This window comes from Balaenoptera borealis (genome assembly GCF_965194805.1).
Source record: "Balaenoptera borealis genome assembly, chromosome: 9".
Taxonomy (NCBI): domain Eukaryota; kingdom Metazoa; phylum Chordata; class Mammalia; order Artiodactyla; family Balaenopteridae; genus Balaenoptera; species Balaenoptera borealis.
The window spans coordinates 113,407,513-113,426,248 of NC_138873.1; the positions used below are offsets into that span (position 1 = coordinate 113,407,513).

General features: G+C 35.3%; 1 protein-coding gene across 8 annotated transcripts in view; it reads left to right on the top strand.

Moving 5' to 3' along the window:
- Nucleotides 1–11,981, top strand: part of SENP6 (SUMO specific peptidase 6) — a 105,459-nt gene extending 93,478 nt beyond the window's left edge. For all 8 annotated transcript variants that reach the window (XM_082405053.1, XM_082405050.1, XM_082405051.1 and 5 more), the window contains 5 exons: nucleotides 4,548–4,651; nucleotides 6,259–6,347; nucleotides 8,056–8,124; nucleotides 8,227–8,377; nucleotides 11,475–11,981. In XM_082405053.1, the coding sequence (XP_082261179.1) occupies nucleotides 4,548–4,651; nucleotides 6,259–6,347; nucleotides 8,056–8,124; nucleotides 8,227–8,377; nucleotides 11,475–11,672 (611 nt within the window). In that variant the 3' untranslated portion in view covers nucleotides 11,673–11,981. The remainder of the gene's footprint in view (nucleotides 1–4,547; nucleotides 4,652–6,258; nucleotides 6,348–8,055; nucleotides 8,125–8,226; nucleotides 8,378–11,474) is intronic.
- The last annotated feature ends 6,755 nt before the right edge of the window (nucleotides 11,982–18,736 follow it).

Genomic DNA, 18,736 nt, shown 5'->3' on the forward strand with positions numbered 1-18,736 from the left:
ATAATTTCCACTTCAACCCCAAAGTCTGCTTCATAAACCCATAATATGCTATGTATATAGGATAGCAAACTTACTAAACTATGAGTAGATCTAATACATTTTCTTGGGAGGAAAAAACTCAGTATAAGGCATAGAAGAAATTATGTGAACTCAGTAAGAAAGTTGAGTTCAACTTTCAAAAGTTGAACTCAAAAGTTCAAGAAAAAGTTGTGAATGCTCAACATACTCTGTACTTCTACCAGCCTGTATTATTTTAGGAAGTCAGAAAGGTGTTGCTGCGCTCTTACAAAAATATTTTTTGTTTGACATACTCAGCTGCATAAAGCTGACATTAGCCATATGAATGTTGGTCTTTGTGCCCTTTAGGGGGTATAAGATAAGAGGCAGAAGGGGGAAATTTAGCAGATAAAGCAAGAAAGTATATCAAAAGCCAAGCAGATAAATAACAGTTGACCCTTGAACAACATGGGGTTTAGGGTTGCTGACCCTCTGACAATCAAAAATCCACCTCTATCTTTATAGTCAGCCATTCGTGTCATACCACAGTTTCACATCCACAGATTTCGCATCCCTGGATTCAACCAACCTCAGATTGTGTAGTACTGTACTACGTATTTATTGAAAAAAAATCCATGTGTGGGTGGGCCAGTGCAGTTCAAACCTGTGTTGTTCAAGGGTCAACTGTGCTTCCTTTTCTAGCTGACTTTCCAGTCTGTTTCAGCAGGCAGGAAATGGAATGAAGATTAGGCGAAGTAGGTAATCACCAAGTTCTGACTGTAATTTTTTTCAGTTTTAGTATTTTAATACTTGAATAGAAAAAAAAAAAAAAAGAGGCAGTGAATAGCCATGTTAGAGATTAATTACCATTTTGCTAAACAGAAAGCATTGTGTAGATGGGCACTCTGAAGATTAAGCCTTCAAGGCAGTGTGCACTGTTTCTCATTGCCTTTAAAACAAAGTCCTGGAGGTGGGATAAATTGGGATTGACACATACACACTACTATATATAAAACAGATAACTAATAAGGACCTACTGTACAGCACAGGGAACTCTACACAATACTCTGTGATGGCCTATATGGGAAAAGAATCTAATAAAGAGTGGATATATGTATTTATATAACAGATTCACTTTGCTGTAAACCTGAAACTAACACAACATTATAAATCAATTATACCCCATTAAAAATAAAAATAAAAATAAAATAAGAAAACAACAAAGTCCTGCCAATTAGTACACGAGAAGATGCTGGACATCATTAGTCAAGAAGGAAACGTAAGTCAAAACCACAAAGAGATGCCTCTTCATAGCCGCGACAGCATGGCTAGAATCAGAAAGTCAGATACTAACGGGTGTTGGTGAGGATGTGCAGAAACTGAGACCTTCATATATCGTTAGTGGGAATGTAAAATGGTACAGCTTGCTTTGGGAGACAGTTTGACAGTTCCTCAAAACATTAAACATAGAGTTATCATATGATCCAGCAGTTCCACACCTAGATAATTACCCAAGAGAAATAAATACATAATGTCCGCACAAAAACTTGGGCATGAACATTTATAGCAGCATTATTCATAATAGCCAAATGGTAGCCACAATCCAGATGTTCATCAGCTGACAAATGGATAATCAAAACATGATACATCCATTCAATGGAATATTATTAGGCCATAAAAAGAAATGAAGGAGTGATACATGCTGCAACATGGATGAAACTTGAAAGCATGCTAAGTTAAAGTAGTCATAGAAGACCTCATATTATGTGATTCCATTTGTATGAAATCTCCCAGGAAAATCTGTAGAGTGGGTTAATGGCTGCTTAGGGCTGGTTGGGGGTATGGGACAGGAATATGGGGAGAAGGGAGTGATAGCTGAAGTGTACAGAGGTTTTTTGTTTGTTTGGTTTTTGTGGGGTTTTTTTGAGATTTAAAACATTTTGAAAATGTTTTAAAGTTGACTCCAGGGATGGTTGCACATAGTATTTGTAAATATACCAAAAACCACTTACATGTACACTTTAAATGGGTGAATTGTATGGTATGTGAATTATATCTCCACAGAACATTTTTTAAGTTCCTTTTTGATCAATAATTTCATGCAGTTTAATGTGAATTCAAGTTAAAAAAACAAATTAAAGTGCATGTCTTAGAGCAATGGGACAAAGCCTTAGGACTTCCTTCATATCCACAAACCCCAGAAATTCCTGGTGGCTCTCTCTACAAGTTAATGTTCTAGTTGAGAAGTAACCAGTTAAATTTGAGTAAATATACCCATAAATCCTAATGGAGACCAAAGTAAAGAATATCTGTTTTATGTAGTTTGCCCTTTTACAATATCTGTTTATTCTTCTTTTAAAAATTATAGTTTGTGCATTTGTTTTGTTTTGTTTTTAGTATGTGTGTAACTGTATCGACTGTATCTTCCTTAAAGGAAATTAGTTTACCTTTATTGTGTGTGATACACTGGTATTTTTCTATTCTTTTTTAATGCTTATCTTAGTCCAATGACCATAGTGTCCCACAGTTTGAAAAATGGTTCTCTAGAATGGGTCTGTATTTTTCAGGAACGAGCTCTCATATCTTTCATCAGATGTTCCCAAGGCATCACTCACCCAAAAGTACATTGAATGAGAGTGCTCTCCAGAGGAGCCTTCACTGCCTTGGAGAGGACGGCTAAGCCGTCTATCCTAGATAAAATGATGACGTATCAGAAATGAGGATAAGGAGAGCTTGTAAAAATTTTTGTGATTATGATTAATATCTTAGTGATCTATTTCTCTTTGGTCTGGGAGTATCGTTGACAGGACTTAAATAAAGCATTTAACATAATTTTAACCGTTGGACACGTACAGTCACAAGTGTTGACTGATGTCGGTTGACATGCTGCAGTAAATAAGTGGAGTTGTATCTTGCCACGGGGATTAGGTTTTTAAGGTCAACTGTAGGAGAATAATGTCTGTTACCACTACTTTGATTTGGTGTTTTTTCAGTTGGGCACCATTTGAAATAGTTGTCTTGCTCTGTATGGTACATGAAAAATGGTGTATTTTTAAACTCTAGAATCACGCGTGGTTTGACATCTTCAAGAGGTGATCTCACTATGTGAGAAAAGCTCAGGAACTGGGACTGATTGGGGGAACAGCTGATTGAGTTATTGCCTCTCAATTTATACGAGGGCATTTGTTTACTGGATGAAAGAGTGGAAGAAATTAACTACACTATTTAAATTACTTTTCTCCTTTTTTGCAGTGCACACATATTTCATTTGTATAAGGTTCATGTTTATATGACACAATTTCTGTGTAATAGATAGGTATAGACAGGAATACTTCGCTGCAAAAATAACTTGATTGTAGTGACTAGCTCTTAGTTGCCTGAGGATTTGGACAAATTTTATTTAAATATAGGTGTTTTTGCTTCAAGAAAGCATAAAAATACAGATTTTTGAAAGAGATAAATTGAAAAGGTTATTCTTTGCGTGCTTTATTATTTCAAATAGTATGTTTTCAGTCACAACATTTAGACTTTTATATATGTTAAATGTATTTTTTCAGGAGCACTTTTATCTTGCTGTTTTCCCATCCTATCTTGCTTATGTTAGTATTCTTTTGCCCTTTTAATAACTTGTACCAAAATAAGTTAAATCCTGTTTAAAATACCTTGAAGTCATGCTTTTAAAAACTTGGAAATGGTATGCTCTATAATAAACAATATTTGTATATTTGGCATCAGAGTTCCTGCTCAGTTTTCATTATTTTCTGGTAAATCTTCTGTTTCTTTAAGGAAATCATTGATTTTTAAGGATTTAGGTTCTTGAAACAGACCTTTAAAAGAATTCATTTCAGATATTTCTACGAGTCATTTATTTTCATACTACCAGCACCTACGTTGGCTTGTGTCATTTTATTTTGTTGAAAAGTCTATGAATATAACCAAACATGAAGGAAAAATATACAGAGTTGAGGAACTCATCCATAACTACTATCCTAGCATGATTGTTTCCATTTTTGTACTTTTTAAAATTATTTGTGCAAAAGCAAACCTGTTTTACTTTGTTTTAATCATGCTTTTTTAACTTGTATAATTTTCCATATTTTCACAATTTTAATTTCTCTGGTGTACACAGTATTTCATTTTATGTTCTACATTTGCTAACCATTCCTGTTATTGAACAATTGAGTTGTTTTCAAACTGTGGTAGCTTCTGTTATTAAAGATACCTAGCACAAAATCTTTATATATATATATATATACACACACACACATGTATTTAAATACACATAAATATTTAATAATATAATTGATACCTAGTGTTTAAAGTTGAATAAATTTTAGGGTCTGAGTAGTAGAAACAATTCTGTAGATGACATAATCCAAGTTTTTTATTTAAAAGTAACTTATTTTATACTTGTGATATTTACATGCCAAGACAGATTTTGTATTCGTAATTACTTTGTAATTAATTACTAGCATTAATTTTAACACCATGTACTATAAGTTATGTGCGTGTTCTTTTTAAAAATTATGTAATGTTTCTTATTGATACAGATGGCTTAAGCAAAATCAGACTAAACTACAGTGATGAATCAGCTGAAGGTAGTAAAATGCTTGAAGATGAACTCATCGACTTCTCAGAAGATCAGGATAACCAGGTGAAACTTAACGCTTGGCAAAAAGTTCTAGTATTTTATATAATTAAAAGTTTTTCTTTAGATTTTTATAGGCGATTCCTTCAAACGGTTAACTCGTGCTTTCTGGATTTGGATCTCATCTCACAGCACAGATTTGGTTTTCAGTTCAGAAGTTGCCGGGATAGTTGTATGAACGTTGTTTCATTTTTTGTTTTGGGGTTTTTGTTTGTTTGTTTAGTTTGCCATTGAGGACTAAACTAATATCACCCACCGTGGAAAGTTTCCATGTAAAATGGATCCTCCCGCCGTGACCCAGCGACCGCCCACCACCCCTACCGCACCCCTTTCTGTTGCTCTTTTAAAGCGTTTGTGCGCCGTGCTTAACCTTCGGTCTTACTTAACACTCAGGAGGCAAGTGTTCACATTTTCGATTATGTGGTATGTGGTGCACGAACGTAGCAGAATTACACTATTTTTGCCACCTGTCTAATGATTTTTTCTTTCATCTAATCTGCTGTATATGCATCATGGCAGGAGCAGATCATATTTAGTTAAAATTAACATAGGTCGATTCTCATATTTCCTTAGAGTCTCGTTTGCCCTAATAAGCTTTATTAACACCAAGAATAAAGTATATTTTTGAAAATATTTTATAACTTCAGTTAAACAGGCATTTTCTACTGAGAGAAAAGCTTATTCCATTTCCTTAACTCTGACGCTTCCTTAGTTGTTAAGACAAACTTTGTGGGTTTATCTAGTAGTAAAGATAACTTTGTACTGCACCATTTTTCCCTTTTGTTCAATCCTCTTGTGAACAAAAAACATTTTTGTGATGTCCCTTGGTCTACAGTGTGTGGCTGTGAAATACGGTTTTTCTTTCTAATATATACAGACACATATCTGGATTACATTCAAGGTTTATAATGCGCACTTCATATGCTCCTTTTTGGTCATAGCAGTTACGTGAACTAGTTAATCTAACCGTGTATTACTACTAATATTATTCCTACTGTTGACTGTTTCATTCAAAAGGTTGCCAGAAGCTTTCCCACAGGACAAAAAAAGCTTTGTTTGTTTTACATTCAAGATAATCGGTAGAATAAGACACACTATCATAAAGCTGTCTTCTCTCAAGTGAAGTGGGTAAAGGGTTTTGTCAAGTAAAACAGTGTTTCCAAAAACCCTTTAAATGTTTCTGATATGAAAAAAGTTTTTGTGTGAAAGGATGATAAATATAAGTCATTCATGTCCTATTGTGAAAACAGTTGTTTTAGCCAACAAATTAAATTTTTGTAAAAATACCTAAAATCAGAGCCATAATGTTTGACTAGAGAAGAATCAGTCATGATATACTTAGTCTTTAAAAATTTAGATTGAGTAAATAGATGTAACAAGTTTTCTTAGACCTCTGATTGATGGTTTCTTTCATTAAGATGCCTGTGTTGTAGTGTTACATCATTAGAATGGAGTGACATACCACATTTTCTAATGTCTGATCATCTAAATAGAAAAAATATTTTTTACATATTTGCTACAAGGATTTTTATCCTCAGTAGTGCTATTTTGTTACGTTATTAGTCATTTAAGATTGTATATTTTCAATACTAACAGTAGGCTCTCTTTTATAGGATGACAGCAGTGATGATGGATTCCTTGTCGATGGCAAGTGCAATTCTGAAATAGGACAGTGGCATTTAAAGCCTACTGTCTGTAAACAGTAAGCATTAACCATACATTTTGCAAACTACATGATAGTTTTTTTTTTAACTGTTACTCTTTTTTTTTTTTAATTTATTTTATTTACTTATTTTTGGCTGCATTGGGTCTTCGTTGCTGTGTGCGTACTTTCTTTAGTTGCGGCGAGTGGGGGCTACGTTTCGTTGCGGTTCACAGGCTTCTCCTTGCAGTGGCTTCTCTTGTTGCGGAGCATGGGCTCTAGACGTGTGGGCTCAGTAGTTGTGGCGCACGGGCTTAGTTGCTCCGTGGCATTGTGGGATCTTCCCAGACCAGGGCTTGAACCCATGTCCCCTGCATTGGCAGGCGGATTCTTAAACCACCGCGCCACCAGGGAAGACCCTACATGATAATTTTTATTCACGTACCCTCTTAGAATAGAACATTAACCATACTGTTTTAATTAAAGCAGGTATTTAAGCAAAAATCACAGAAGCTTTCAGAGTCAGTGAGGAAAATTAGGTCCTGCCCAATGTCCAGGGATTGAGTTGGGGAGAATGGAAATCATTTCAGTTCTCCATTTGCCCATTTTCCATGTCTGTGCGTGTGCATAGAAAACCGCTATGCCTTTTGGATACATAGTGATTTGGAGCGGGAAAGGACAAAGAATGTCATTCAAATTCACATCAGTAACATGGGAATTGGAGTTTACACTGGTTCCATAGCTACTGTGTGAAGGCTGTGGAGTGACTTGAGGCGAGTCCTAAGGGACATGTTCCCGGTGGGAAACCCAGGGGGTTCCCTGGCGGGCCCGTGGTTAGGATTCTGCGCTCTCACTGCTGAGGGCGTGGGTTCAAGCCCTGGTTGGGGAACTAAGATCCCGCAAGCTGTGGTGCAGCAAAAAAAAAACAAACAAAACAAAAAACCAAAAAAACAAATGGGAACCCCAAATTGAGAGTCTATTTTGGTTCTCAGAAGTACATGTTCTGAGATCTTGCCAGGGTCTGCAGACTTCTTAGGTGATGAAGTAGTACCTATTTCTCGACTTCATCTCTTCTGACTTTTTGTAGGAAATCTTGTCTGAAACTCCATTAATAGCGTTTGAAAAGCAAACTTCATTTATAAAGGAAAACATAGAGACCTAGAGCAGTTGAAAGATTTTCTCCAAATCCCATAAAATGTTAGCCAGGAAGAACCTAGGTCTTTAATCATTTCAGGACTTTTTGCACTACATTAGACTTCCTCACTTACTTGGGTTTAACAACAAAATTTTAAAAGTTGAGTATTATTAATACTGAGTGTTCTGAAGTGGAACCTCGCCCAAAACACTGGATTCTAAACTAATTCTTTTATGTGAAGATTACCTGATTTTTTAATCTAAAATAGATTTTAGTTAAAAATGGGATCATTTTTCTTCTACTTTTGCATGGTCTCACTTTTGGTAATTTGGAATATGGAGATGTTCAAATTTTCAGAATTGTTTTGACTTTCTACTAAATTTTGAAGTATTTTTAGGAACTTTGGTGAACTATATTCAAAATTTAGATATGTTTAAATTATTACTCTATAATTCAGTATTTAATATAACCATGGATAGTTAAGTATTATTAGGGTGTTATCCCCCCCCCAGCAAGTTTTACTGAGTCATACAAAGCGAATTTTTAAGGTTTGAAATTTTATTGTTAACGTACATCTTTTTATGCCTTTTAAATATTACAAAGTATTAATATTTGGTCATTTCTACCCTACAGACCTTGTATCCTACTGATGGACTCACTCAGAGGCCCTTCTCGGTCCAATGTTGTAAAAATTCTAAGAGAGTAAGTTCAAAACTCTACCTGTACTTTGTATTCTGGTGGGAATGAGGAACTATGTATATTTATACGTATGTATATATTCTTACTATATACACATCATTGCAGGTATTTAGAGGTGGAATGGGAAGTAAGAAAAGGAAGCAAACGAAGTTTTTCCAAAGATGTTATGAAAGGCTCTAATCCAAAAGTACCCCAGCAAAACAACTTCAGTGATTGTGGTGTATACGTATTGCAGTATGTAGAGAGCTTTTTTGAGGTGGGTTTCAGTTTGTTGGATCTGATTTAATAAATAATAAAATGGTGTGTTTGATCTCATGTTAGTGTAAAAAACACAATAAGCAAATACTTTGAAGAGATTGAAAAACTGTTGTTTCAGAAATTATTCCAAGGAGCAAAAACTCTTAAATTGGAGAATTTTTAAGGCATAAAATAAAGAAGACCGTACTCCATCAAATCCAAGGCTTGTTGGCCTCATCACTCATCACTCGTCAGTTCCTCTCCACCGGCTCTTTCTGCCTTAAGAAACCTCTCCCATGATTTGGGCTATATCTTTTACCTTCTTTTCTCCCCTTCACAGATGTATTTCTGGACAAGTGTTTATATTCATTGCCTTCATTTCCACGAATCCTATTTGCTTCTCAAAGCTCTATAATCCGGCTTGACCCTCACCCTTACATTGAAATTGTTCCTGACCTCACAGCACCATTGGACACTGTTTTATTCCTTCCACATAGCACGCTCTTCCTTTGACTTCAGAGGTACAATACCATGCACACCTCTCTTGGATATTCTTTTTTTTTTTAAACATCTTTATTGGAGTATAATTGCTTTACAATGGTGTGTTAGTTTCTGCTTTATAACAAGGTGAATCAGCTATACATATATATATATATATCCCCATATCTCCTCCCTCTTGCGTTTCCCTCCCACCCTCCCTATCCCACCCCTCTAGGTGGTCACAAAGCACCGAGCTTCTCTCCCTGTGCTATGCGGCTGCTTCCCACCAGCTATCTGTTTTACATTTGGTAGTGTGTATATGTCCGTGCCACTCTCTCACTTCGTCCCAGCTTACCCTTCCCCCTCCCCGTGTCCTCAAGTCCACTCTCTGCATCTGCGTCTTTCTTCCTGTTCTGCCCCTAGGTTCTTCAGAACCTTTTTTTTTTTTAGATTCCATATATATGTGTTAGCATACGGTATTTGATCTTCTCTTTCTGACTTACTTCACTCTGTATGACAGACGCTAGGTCCATCCACCTCACTACAAATAACTCAATTTCATTTCTTTTTATGGCTGAGAAATATTCCATTGTATATATGTGCCACATCTTCTTTATCCATTCATCTGTCGATGGACACTTAGGTTGCTTCCATGTCCTGGCTATTGTAAATAGAGCTGCAGTGAACATTGTGGTACATGACTCTTTTTGAATTATGGTTTTTTCAGGGTATATGCCCAGCAATGGGATTGCTGGGTCGTATGGTAGTTCTATTTTTAGTTTTTTAAGGAACCTCCGTACTGTTCTCCATAGTGGCTGTATCAATTTACATTCCCACCAACAGTGCCAGAGGGTTCCCTTTTCTCCACATCCTCTCCAGCATTTATTGTTTGTAGATTTTTTGATGATGGCCATTCTGACCGGTGTGAGGTGATACCTCATTGTGGTTTTGATTTGCATTTCTCGAATGATTAGTGATGTTGAGCGTGTCCTTTCATGTGTTTGTTGGCAATCTGTGTATCTTCTTTGGAGAAATGTCTATTTAGGTCTTCTGCCCATTTTTGGATTGGGTTGTTTGTTTTTTTGATATTGAGCTGCATGAGCTGCTTGTATACTTTGGAGATTAATCCTTTGTCAGTTGCTTCATTTGCAAATATTTTCTCCCCTTCTGAGGGTTGTCTTTTCGTCTTGTTTATGGTTTCCTTTGCTGTGCAAAAGCTTTTAAGCCCATTTGTTTATTTTTGTTTTTATTTCCATTTCTCTAGGAGGTGGGTCAAAAAGGATCTTGCTGTGATTTATGTCATAGAGTGTTCTGCCTATGTTTTTCCTCTAAGAGTTTTATAGTGCCTGGCCTTATTACATTTAGGTCTTTAATCCATTTTGAGTTTATTTTTGTGTATGGTGTTAGGGAGTGTTCTAATTTCATTCTTTTACATGTAGCTGTCCAGTTTTCCCAGCACCACTTATTGAAGAGGCTGTCTTTTCTCCATTGTGTATTTTTGCCTCCTTTATCAAAAATAAGGTGACCATATGTGTGTGGGTTTATCTGTGGGCTCTCTTGGATATTCTTTACAGTTATCTTGACTTCTTCCTCTTCTTCATCCACCACCCATGGTGCCATAAGCCCTGTGAATTCTGTCACTTAGTGTCACTTATGTTCAGTTATTTACCCCTGCTACCACTTTCTAAGTCCATTTCATTAACATCACTATTCCAAACTGCTGCACCAACCTCTGACGTGGCCTCTTGCCTTGTATTTTTCCCAAAACCCAAATCTAATTGTGTTGCTGTTCTGCTTTAAATCTTATAATGGCTTCCTGTTGCTCTTGAGTTAAAGACCAGAATCCTTCATGTGGCCTGCATCATCCAACTCCTGTCCAAGCTTCTAGCCTCATTTCTACCATTCTCACTCCAGCATTCTACACACCAGCCCCCTGGGTGTCATTCAGCCTCTCGTGTTGTGTCGTATTGTCTATTGCCTCCAGGCGTTGGTACATATTTCCTTACCTGGAATACTCTTCCCTGTTGCTTCCATCATTCCTTATTTGGCTGACTCCTACTCATTCTTCAGGTCTTAGCGTAAACATCACTTCTTGAAATTGTGCTAAGCCCTTAGGTATGTATTCCCATAGGACTCTCTGTTTCTCCTGCCTTAATACTTGTCATATTCATTGTTTTAATTGTTGAGTTATCTGTCTGTCTCGACTGGGGTTAGCAGTCACTCTCATAAGGCACCAGGTAGTCAGGTAGTAAATATTTTAGGCTCTGTGGCCGTATGGTCTCTACACTCGGTTCTGCTATTGCGGCATGAAAGAAAGCATCCACAGGCAGCATGTAGATGAGTTACTGTGGGTGTGTTCCAATAAGGCTTTATTTACAAAAAAAGGCAATAGGCAGAATGTGGCCCACTAGCTGTAATTTGCTGACCCCTGATCTATACTCTAAGATCTGTAGGCAGAAACTGTGTGTCTTACATCTCCAGTGCCCCGCACAGTGCCTGCATAGACTAGATGATGAGTAAGTACTGATGACATGTTACTGATTCTTTTCATTTCTTCTGTGGAATGCTTTTGTGATTGAAACCAAGATAATTTTTATTATAGTTTTCTAAGGTGCATTTAATGTTTTTATTTTCAGAATCCAATTCTGAATTTTGAATTACCCATGAATTTGGAAAACTGGTTTCCTCCCCCAAGAATGAAAAGAAAAAGAGAGGAAATTCGAAACGTAATTCTGAAGTTGCGGGAGGACCAGAGGAAGGAAAAAAAGAGGCGTAAGGACACAACATCTGTAGGTGAAGGAGCCGAACAATATGTCAGTAACATCTCAGATTGACCATTTTTCATGCTTGGCAGTATTGCCTTCAGAAACCGAGTGACTTTCAAGGATATAAACAGTAAAGAACTGAAGTGCTCATTACACAGAGTGATTTGGAAATGTCAATGCTTGTATAAATGTCATATAATTAATTTCCACCAGAGGATGTATTCAGTAAAAGTCTGTAAATATGTAATGAGGCCAATTTTTCCAACATTTATAATTATTTTTTTCACTTGTTAGGAATCTTTTGTTAGGTATTTTCTGTTAATAGTACTTAAAACTGTAACTTCTAAAAATAAAATAAATAAAAAAATATTTATAGGAGGAGATGATTAAGTTGATATTCTTTAGTAAGATTGTATTAAATTCTTCAGTGGGTGTGTATCTATGATAATCTTTTGACCTTTGCATTTGTTTTAAAATAACTTGAAATGTGAAAATAAGATTAAATCAAAGCCATTTTGAACATGAAAGACATCCTCATATGTTTGTATAGCAGGAAGAAGTAACAGCTTTTAATTCAGACGCTCCCTTGTGTTTAGAGAACTTGGCCCCAAAAGTGTAATAAATATTTATAATTTTACTCAAACATTTAAGAAGAAGCAGTATTTAGAGCAAGTCAAAGAAAAATAACTTTGAATTATACTACTAAATAATAACTATACTTTATCATACATTATTGTCAAGTACATTTCTGAAGATGTCAAAGACTCAGGTTAAAACTATTTTGGTAAGTACAACTTGAATTTCAAATATCCCACGTTACCTTTCTATATTATAGCTTAAAGTATCTACGATCTGTGATATAGTTAATTGATAAACATTTTTAACCTGTGAACACAGGAGTTTAAATAGGAATTTACTATTTTTTGTAATGACTTTTGCTATTTTACCATTGCTCATTTTGTTCTTGTTATTTTGATAAACAGAGTATCAGACTTTTTGCACCTGAGTTTTTTAGTGTAAATTATTTTTACATGTAAAAGTGCTGTCTTTAATCAGTTGCATAATGCAGAAAAAAATCTCCTATATTGAATTCCCCTTCAAAAATACTAAAATGTGATGGTTTTGATGACAGATTTACAACTCATGTAGGAATCTTGCATATATCTGCTGAAACTGTTATTTTCAAATGAAATGTTATACAGTTCTTTCGAATTAACTTTGAGACATGAAATTATATATTTTAAAGGTCATTTTTTTGTTAAATAATTTAAAAAGCACATATGAAAAACATAGTTGAGAATAAAAGGAAGACCGTTTTTCATCAGCAATTACTTTATTTTTAATCTGGCCATTTCTGGCATTGCAACCAACATTTTAGGCTGCTTACTTGGATTTAATAAAGTCAATGGATGTGTTTGGGGCGGATTGTGGGTACTGTTAACAACAACCAAAAAATATGTATATATTTATATTTAGACACACTCATTAAGGGAAACATTAAAATGTAAGCTTAAGGAACATCACCATTAGTGGTATTGGTTATGGATTTGTTACTTTGACCTATCTTAACATTTTTATTTATGATTACATTATTTCTTTTTAAGGAATACCCTAGAGCTCTTAACTCAGATATGAAAAGAGTTTAATTTTATTATTTACTGAATATGGACCCAAAAATGGAAATTTTTAAAAATCTGATAGCAGTAAGCAAAATTGGCATATTTAATTTTTTTTACCGTCCTGTATTTTGTCAGAATTTGAAGGTACTGAAAGAACTATTCTGAAATGCTTGGTTTTGTTTCAATTTCTAATGGTTACATTTTGCACTCTTAATTTTTGAAAAGATAAAAAGATAACCTGTTCCTTGGGCCAATTCAGTCAATCACGTTTTGACACATGAAAAATTCTGTTTTTTAAAAGTTATGCTAATGGCTTTGCTGTGGAGATAAATCTTTGGAGACTTCCAGGTTGAGCTCCAAAATTAGACTTGAGACTCTTTCGTCGGTGTTTATGCACATTTACTTGTTAATTGTGTACTCTGGTACTTCTATATGTAGTTTAAAGTGGGTATCAACCTTTTAAAATGTATTATTAGTACTTAGAAGTTGTGAAACAGGATTAAAGCTTAGAGGTTTGTTACTAGATGCTGCAACTGCATGACGAGTATCTGGTGTCTTAACTAATTAGATAGGTCTGTTGTATTTGTTTTCTTGTTGGATAGAATAACAGTTAATCATTTTTAGAAGAGTTTTAGATTACTTGCCATAAAATTTGTATGTGTCTTAGCTCTTGGTAGTTCAGGAGCAAAGGTGGCATTTAACTAGTCCTTTTCCTTTGATGTTGCTAAGACAGCTGAAAACTTAATGGTATTATTTCAGATTCACATAAACCTAAATAAGTTAAGCATAGTAACCTGTGCTTAAACTATTAGTCAGTTAAATGTAGGAGGTCTTATTTGAAAGGATCAAAGAATTATCTAAATTATATCTTGTTTTAAGCCACCAAAATGAATTCTGTATTTTTTTTCTTTAAAAAACTATGATCTCTGAAAACTGTAAGATACAAAAAGAGTAACAGTTTTAATTTCCCAGAGATTAAAAATTATACTTAAAGTCTCAGCAAATTCACTGCAGAGGAATAATAAAGAATGCATTTTAATATGTATGATCAAGAGTTGGTGGAAAAAAGCTACCGGGATATAGTGACAGAAAGGATAATTTAGTTAGAAGAAACAGAATCTGTAAGAGATGAGGTAGTGTAGTGCTGTATTTCTAGAAGAGGGACAGACAGCGAGGTGGCTGTGTAGTAGATTGCTCTGAGGACACAAGGAGAAGGGAGAGATTATTTGGGGGAGGGTACTCCAGCCTGTCTAGCCAGGGGACTATCAGTGGATAGTTGAAGGCAACCAGTAAGGCAACCGAACTCACAGAGGCCAACACCAGACCCCTATTAGGAAATGTAATCTAAAGAATGTCCTAAAATACTCCAGCAAGACTTTCTGGTACATTTGTTGTTTCCCTACTCCCGAGAAGAAGAAAAAAAAGTTAAGAGAACTGCTCTTTGAAACTTAAATTTAACCACAGAGGAAGTATTGGTTGATCAAGTGGAAGAAATGTGTACATTGTGGGGAAATAGACCTCCCATCTTAATTCTGATAAGCCAGATCGAGGCATAATGGTAGAGAGCCCTAAACTGCTATTCAGGAAATCAGAGTGCAGTGTACTCAGAGAAAAATACCACAGACCCATGGCCTGAAACAGAATGAAAAAAAGCTAAAAAGCTTGGAGGTCTTCACTGTCTTTTATCACAAATAACAGTTAACGTTGTGCTTATTGTAAAAGATTACAGTGAGGAACATATTATCCAAAACAAGGATTTTCTAGAAATGTTTATCAGAATCACCTGGGGAGCTTTTCAGACTACACATGCATACGTAGGGTCTTAACCCCAGTGGTGCCATGAATTTTCAAATAATTCCTCAAGTAATTCTATTATGCACCTCCCACTGATGTAAAAGGATCAATATATGTCCCTGACAGCTTTCAAGTTGCTGGTCCCAAAGGTAATGAGGCTTGTCTGCATTTTCTTCTCTCAAATGCTTTAAGATACCCCTTTACCCCCAACTCCCAAATTCTCATTAAGAACTTGATGGGTAAACTTAATAAATTGCTGTTACTAAGCCGTGCAGAATTATAAAGAAATTATTAAGGTACTCAAAGGTTAGAGACGGGCAGATACCTTGTTAATCAAAAGGCAAAAAGTAGATTCTGCAAATTGTAAGATAGAACATCAACTCTTGATGAGATTCTAAAATGGATTAATAAATGGATGATTTGTGAACTCTTAACAGTCACCAGGAGTTATGGGATCGCTATATAAGCAAGGTGGTTTTACATTTTCACTAGGATTCTGAACCTGTCAATCTGTAGAATGCAGCCAGACTAGCAGTTCTCAAAGTATGTTTGCTAACTCTAGTTTTGAGAGATAGTTATAAGTTCTGTGTCAAATAAGTTGGGGAAAATTTAGAACAAATTAAGCAGGTTGCTTGGAACTAATATGCAGAATGATAAAACAAGAGGAAAATACAGAACACAGTATCCTAAATACAGAATTTGGCCATATCCTTCTCCCCCTCTCCTGCACTGATTCTCTGAACTTCCTTATAAATACTAGCCATCAGAAGACAGAGTTAACTATTTGGGGTGTTTGTGAACTGAACTTTACGAGAAGGTGCTTTTGAAACTTATCTGAGGTCAGTTATTTTTTTACATTTTATTTTATTAATAGTTGGGTATATGATTTGGAAACTTGAAAATAAATGACTAGTGTCTTGGGGAAATGAAGTTTCATGAGAATCATTCTTTTATAATTATTGTAATGAAAAAATTACAAACCTAATTCTTATATACAAGTGGATTCTTCTAGGAAGAAAACAGATTTGATGATACTAATATTTGTAAGGTAATCAAATGCCCTAAACTCATACACAAGTAGAAATTGTGTATAAATAGGAAAGTCAGCTGAAAGATTATCTAGAGGCTCTTCCTTCTGTTTATATCTGAACCACTTAACTGCTAGCTTAAACCTCCCCTGACTGCCACTCCGTCAGCCTTTACTTTAGAATTAAATTGAAACACACAAACTTTATACCTAGAAGCATTTTTTTCCTTCTGTGCAAAGAAGTACTCTTTATTAACTTAATGTGCTTTCAATATGTTTAATCCCTCAAATGACTGAAAATTAGTTGTTTAAGCCTGTTATAAGACTTAACTACATTTATTATAATTAGCTTTGTACATGTTGACAGCAGAGGATTTGATCCAAAACAAATTAGTTGAAAAGAAATTGATCCTTAAATATTGAATACATGTTCCGAGTACCTAGTTTGTACTAGGTATTAGGGATTTAAAACAGGGAGGCAAACGTACCATCTTCCCCGCTCATGGAGCTTCCTTATAGTATAATGGAAAGACAACTGTTACAGCCTCACGAATTAATCATTTTAAATAAGTGCCATGCAGGAAAAGCATAAATTGAATGAAGACAATATAGGCTAATCTAGGGAGGTTGGGGACATCTTCCCTAAAGATGTGACATTTGAACTATTGGTAGACATAAAGTCTGAGAGGGCAAAAGAAGAATAGTGCTCGTAGACTGTGCAAAGGCCCTGAGGTAGGGAGATGTGTAACCTGTCCTAAATGGTAATGGCCTAATTTATTAACTGTGTACTATATGCCAAACGCGTTCTAAACTTCTTAAATGTATGAATTCATTTATTTACAATGACTTTATGAGATATGTACTCCCAATTTATAGAACTGAGGTCCAAAGAAATAGTTGCCCCAGCAAAGCTGGGCACCGTCTTACCCTATAAGCTAGGTCAACCTGGCTAGATAAAAGAAGACGAAAATTAATCAATGTCCATATTTTTTTTTAGAGATGCAATGTGGCTAAGTCTTGATTATCATGGAAACTGGTTGTATAGGGGTCTTTTTGAACTATGTTATCTTTTAGTATGTTTAAACATTTTCATAATTTAAAATATAAAATTAAAGTAGGCCTGTGTAACTGGAGCTCAGAGTAAGATGGAAAGGTAGGCATGCAGAGCCTTGAAGCCATGTTCAAGATTTTGGTCATTATCCTAAAACGTTACCGAAGCATTTCAAACAGAGGAAGAACGTGATGCACTATGAATGTTGAAAAGATCACGATGGCAGTAATGAAAGCATTAGAGGGGAGCAAGAATGAGTGCAAGCCTGTGCTATAAGGAACTGATGATGAATTACCATAGCTAGGGTAAAGCATACAGTTATATCTGTGATCACAGGAATGCCAAAATAATAAGACATAATTTGCATGTTACATTTGAAGTGTCCTTCTTAGAAACAGGCAACAAAAACAGGAGAGTGTTCCTTTGTCCCAGTCAGAGCTTTGCTTCTTTCTTTATGAACAAATGGTTATCAAAGATACTTAAATATAAATGAAACATACAGCTGAAAAATGAACAGAAGATGATTAACTGAAGATATCGTTGACAGAAAATTGACTTTAAAAAGAATTATTTATAAAGCATGTGAAACTACCAAAGAAAAAGCATTAAAAAATTTTAAACACCAAAGTGTTATATTTTAAAAATATAATAAAAACAAAGTATAAATTTAGCATAAAATATCAACATTCCATTGTCTTCACAGGAGAAATACTTTATCAACATAAAATTAAAACAATTATAGTAGGTCAATTGCCTGACATTTCCAAACACACTTCTTTGGGAAACTGCCCAAAGCACCTGTAACAGCTAGTTACGTTTTGTACCACTTGCTCTCTTATCCCAGTCTCACTTCGGTCACAGCTAATTGGATTTAGGGTCGACACCTGATCTCAAGGATGTTTATGTGTAGTGATGTGACCTAGCAGATAAAAAACAAACAAAATAAAGCCAATCAAATCCGATCATTGGGAATTTATATTGTAAGTAAGAAAAAATTTGCAAATCGGAAGCACAGAGGAAAGTGTGTTAAAATGACAGTCTAATAAGTTACCTTATTTCTAAGGTGGACTTTTTTTTAGTCACATTTTGACCTCTAAATTAAGGCTACATCTTATTAAGAACGAGTTTGCATTGGAATCACCTGCAAGGGTTAATAAGACACATATTACTGGGCCCCATTCCCAATTCCTGATGCAGGATTGTCTTCAGCGGGGCCTGCAGATTTTCATTTCTAACAACGCAGGCAAGAGCACACCTTGAGAAGCCCTGACGTATTTCTTATTAGCATTTCCAGCCAGGTACGTGAAAACCTGATGCAGGTAAGACCAAGAGAGCACCAAGCATAAAGCATCCTACGTTCAATGAAATACTGTATGAAATTATTTGATGATACCAGCTCAATAATACTTTTATTTGTAACTACAATTAAATATGAATAACTGAGGCATGTGATCACACCACACATCTTAGCTTTTTTTTTTTTTAAACTGTTATAGTCCAGATTTATCTTTCCTTTATAGCCTCGTTGAACAACTTTGTATGTATTTCTTCATATATTCTCCATATTCATATAATATCTCTCTATAGTAATATATGTATAAAGATATATTAATTGTTTTTCTTACAAAAACTGGGATAATAT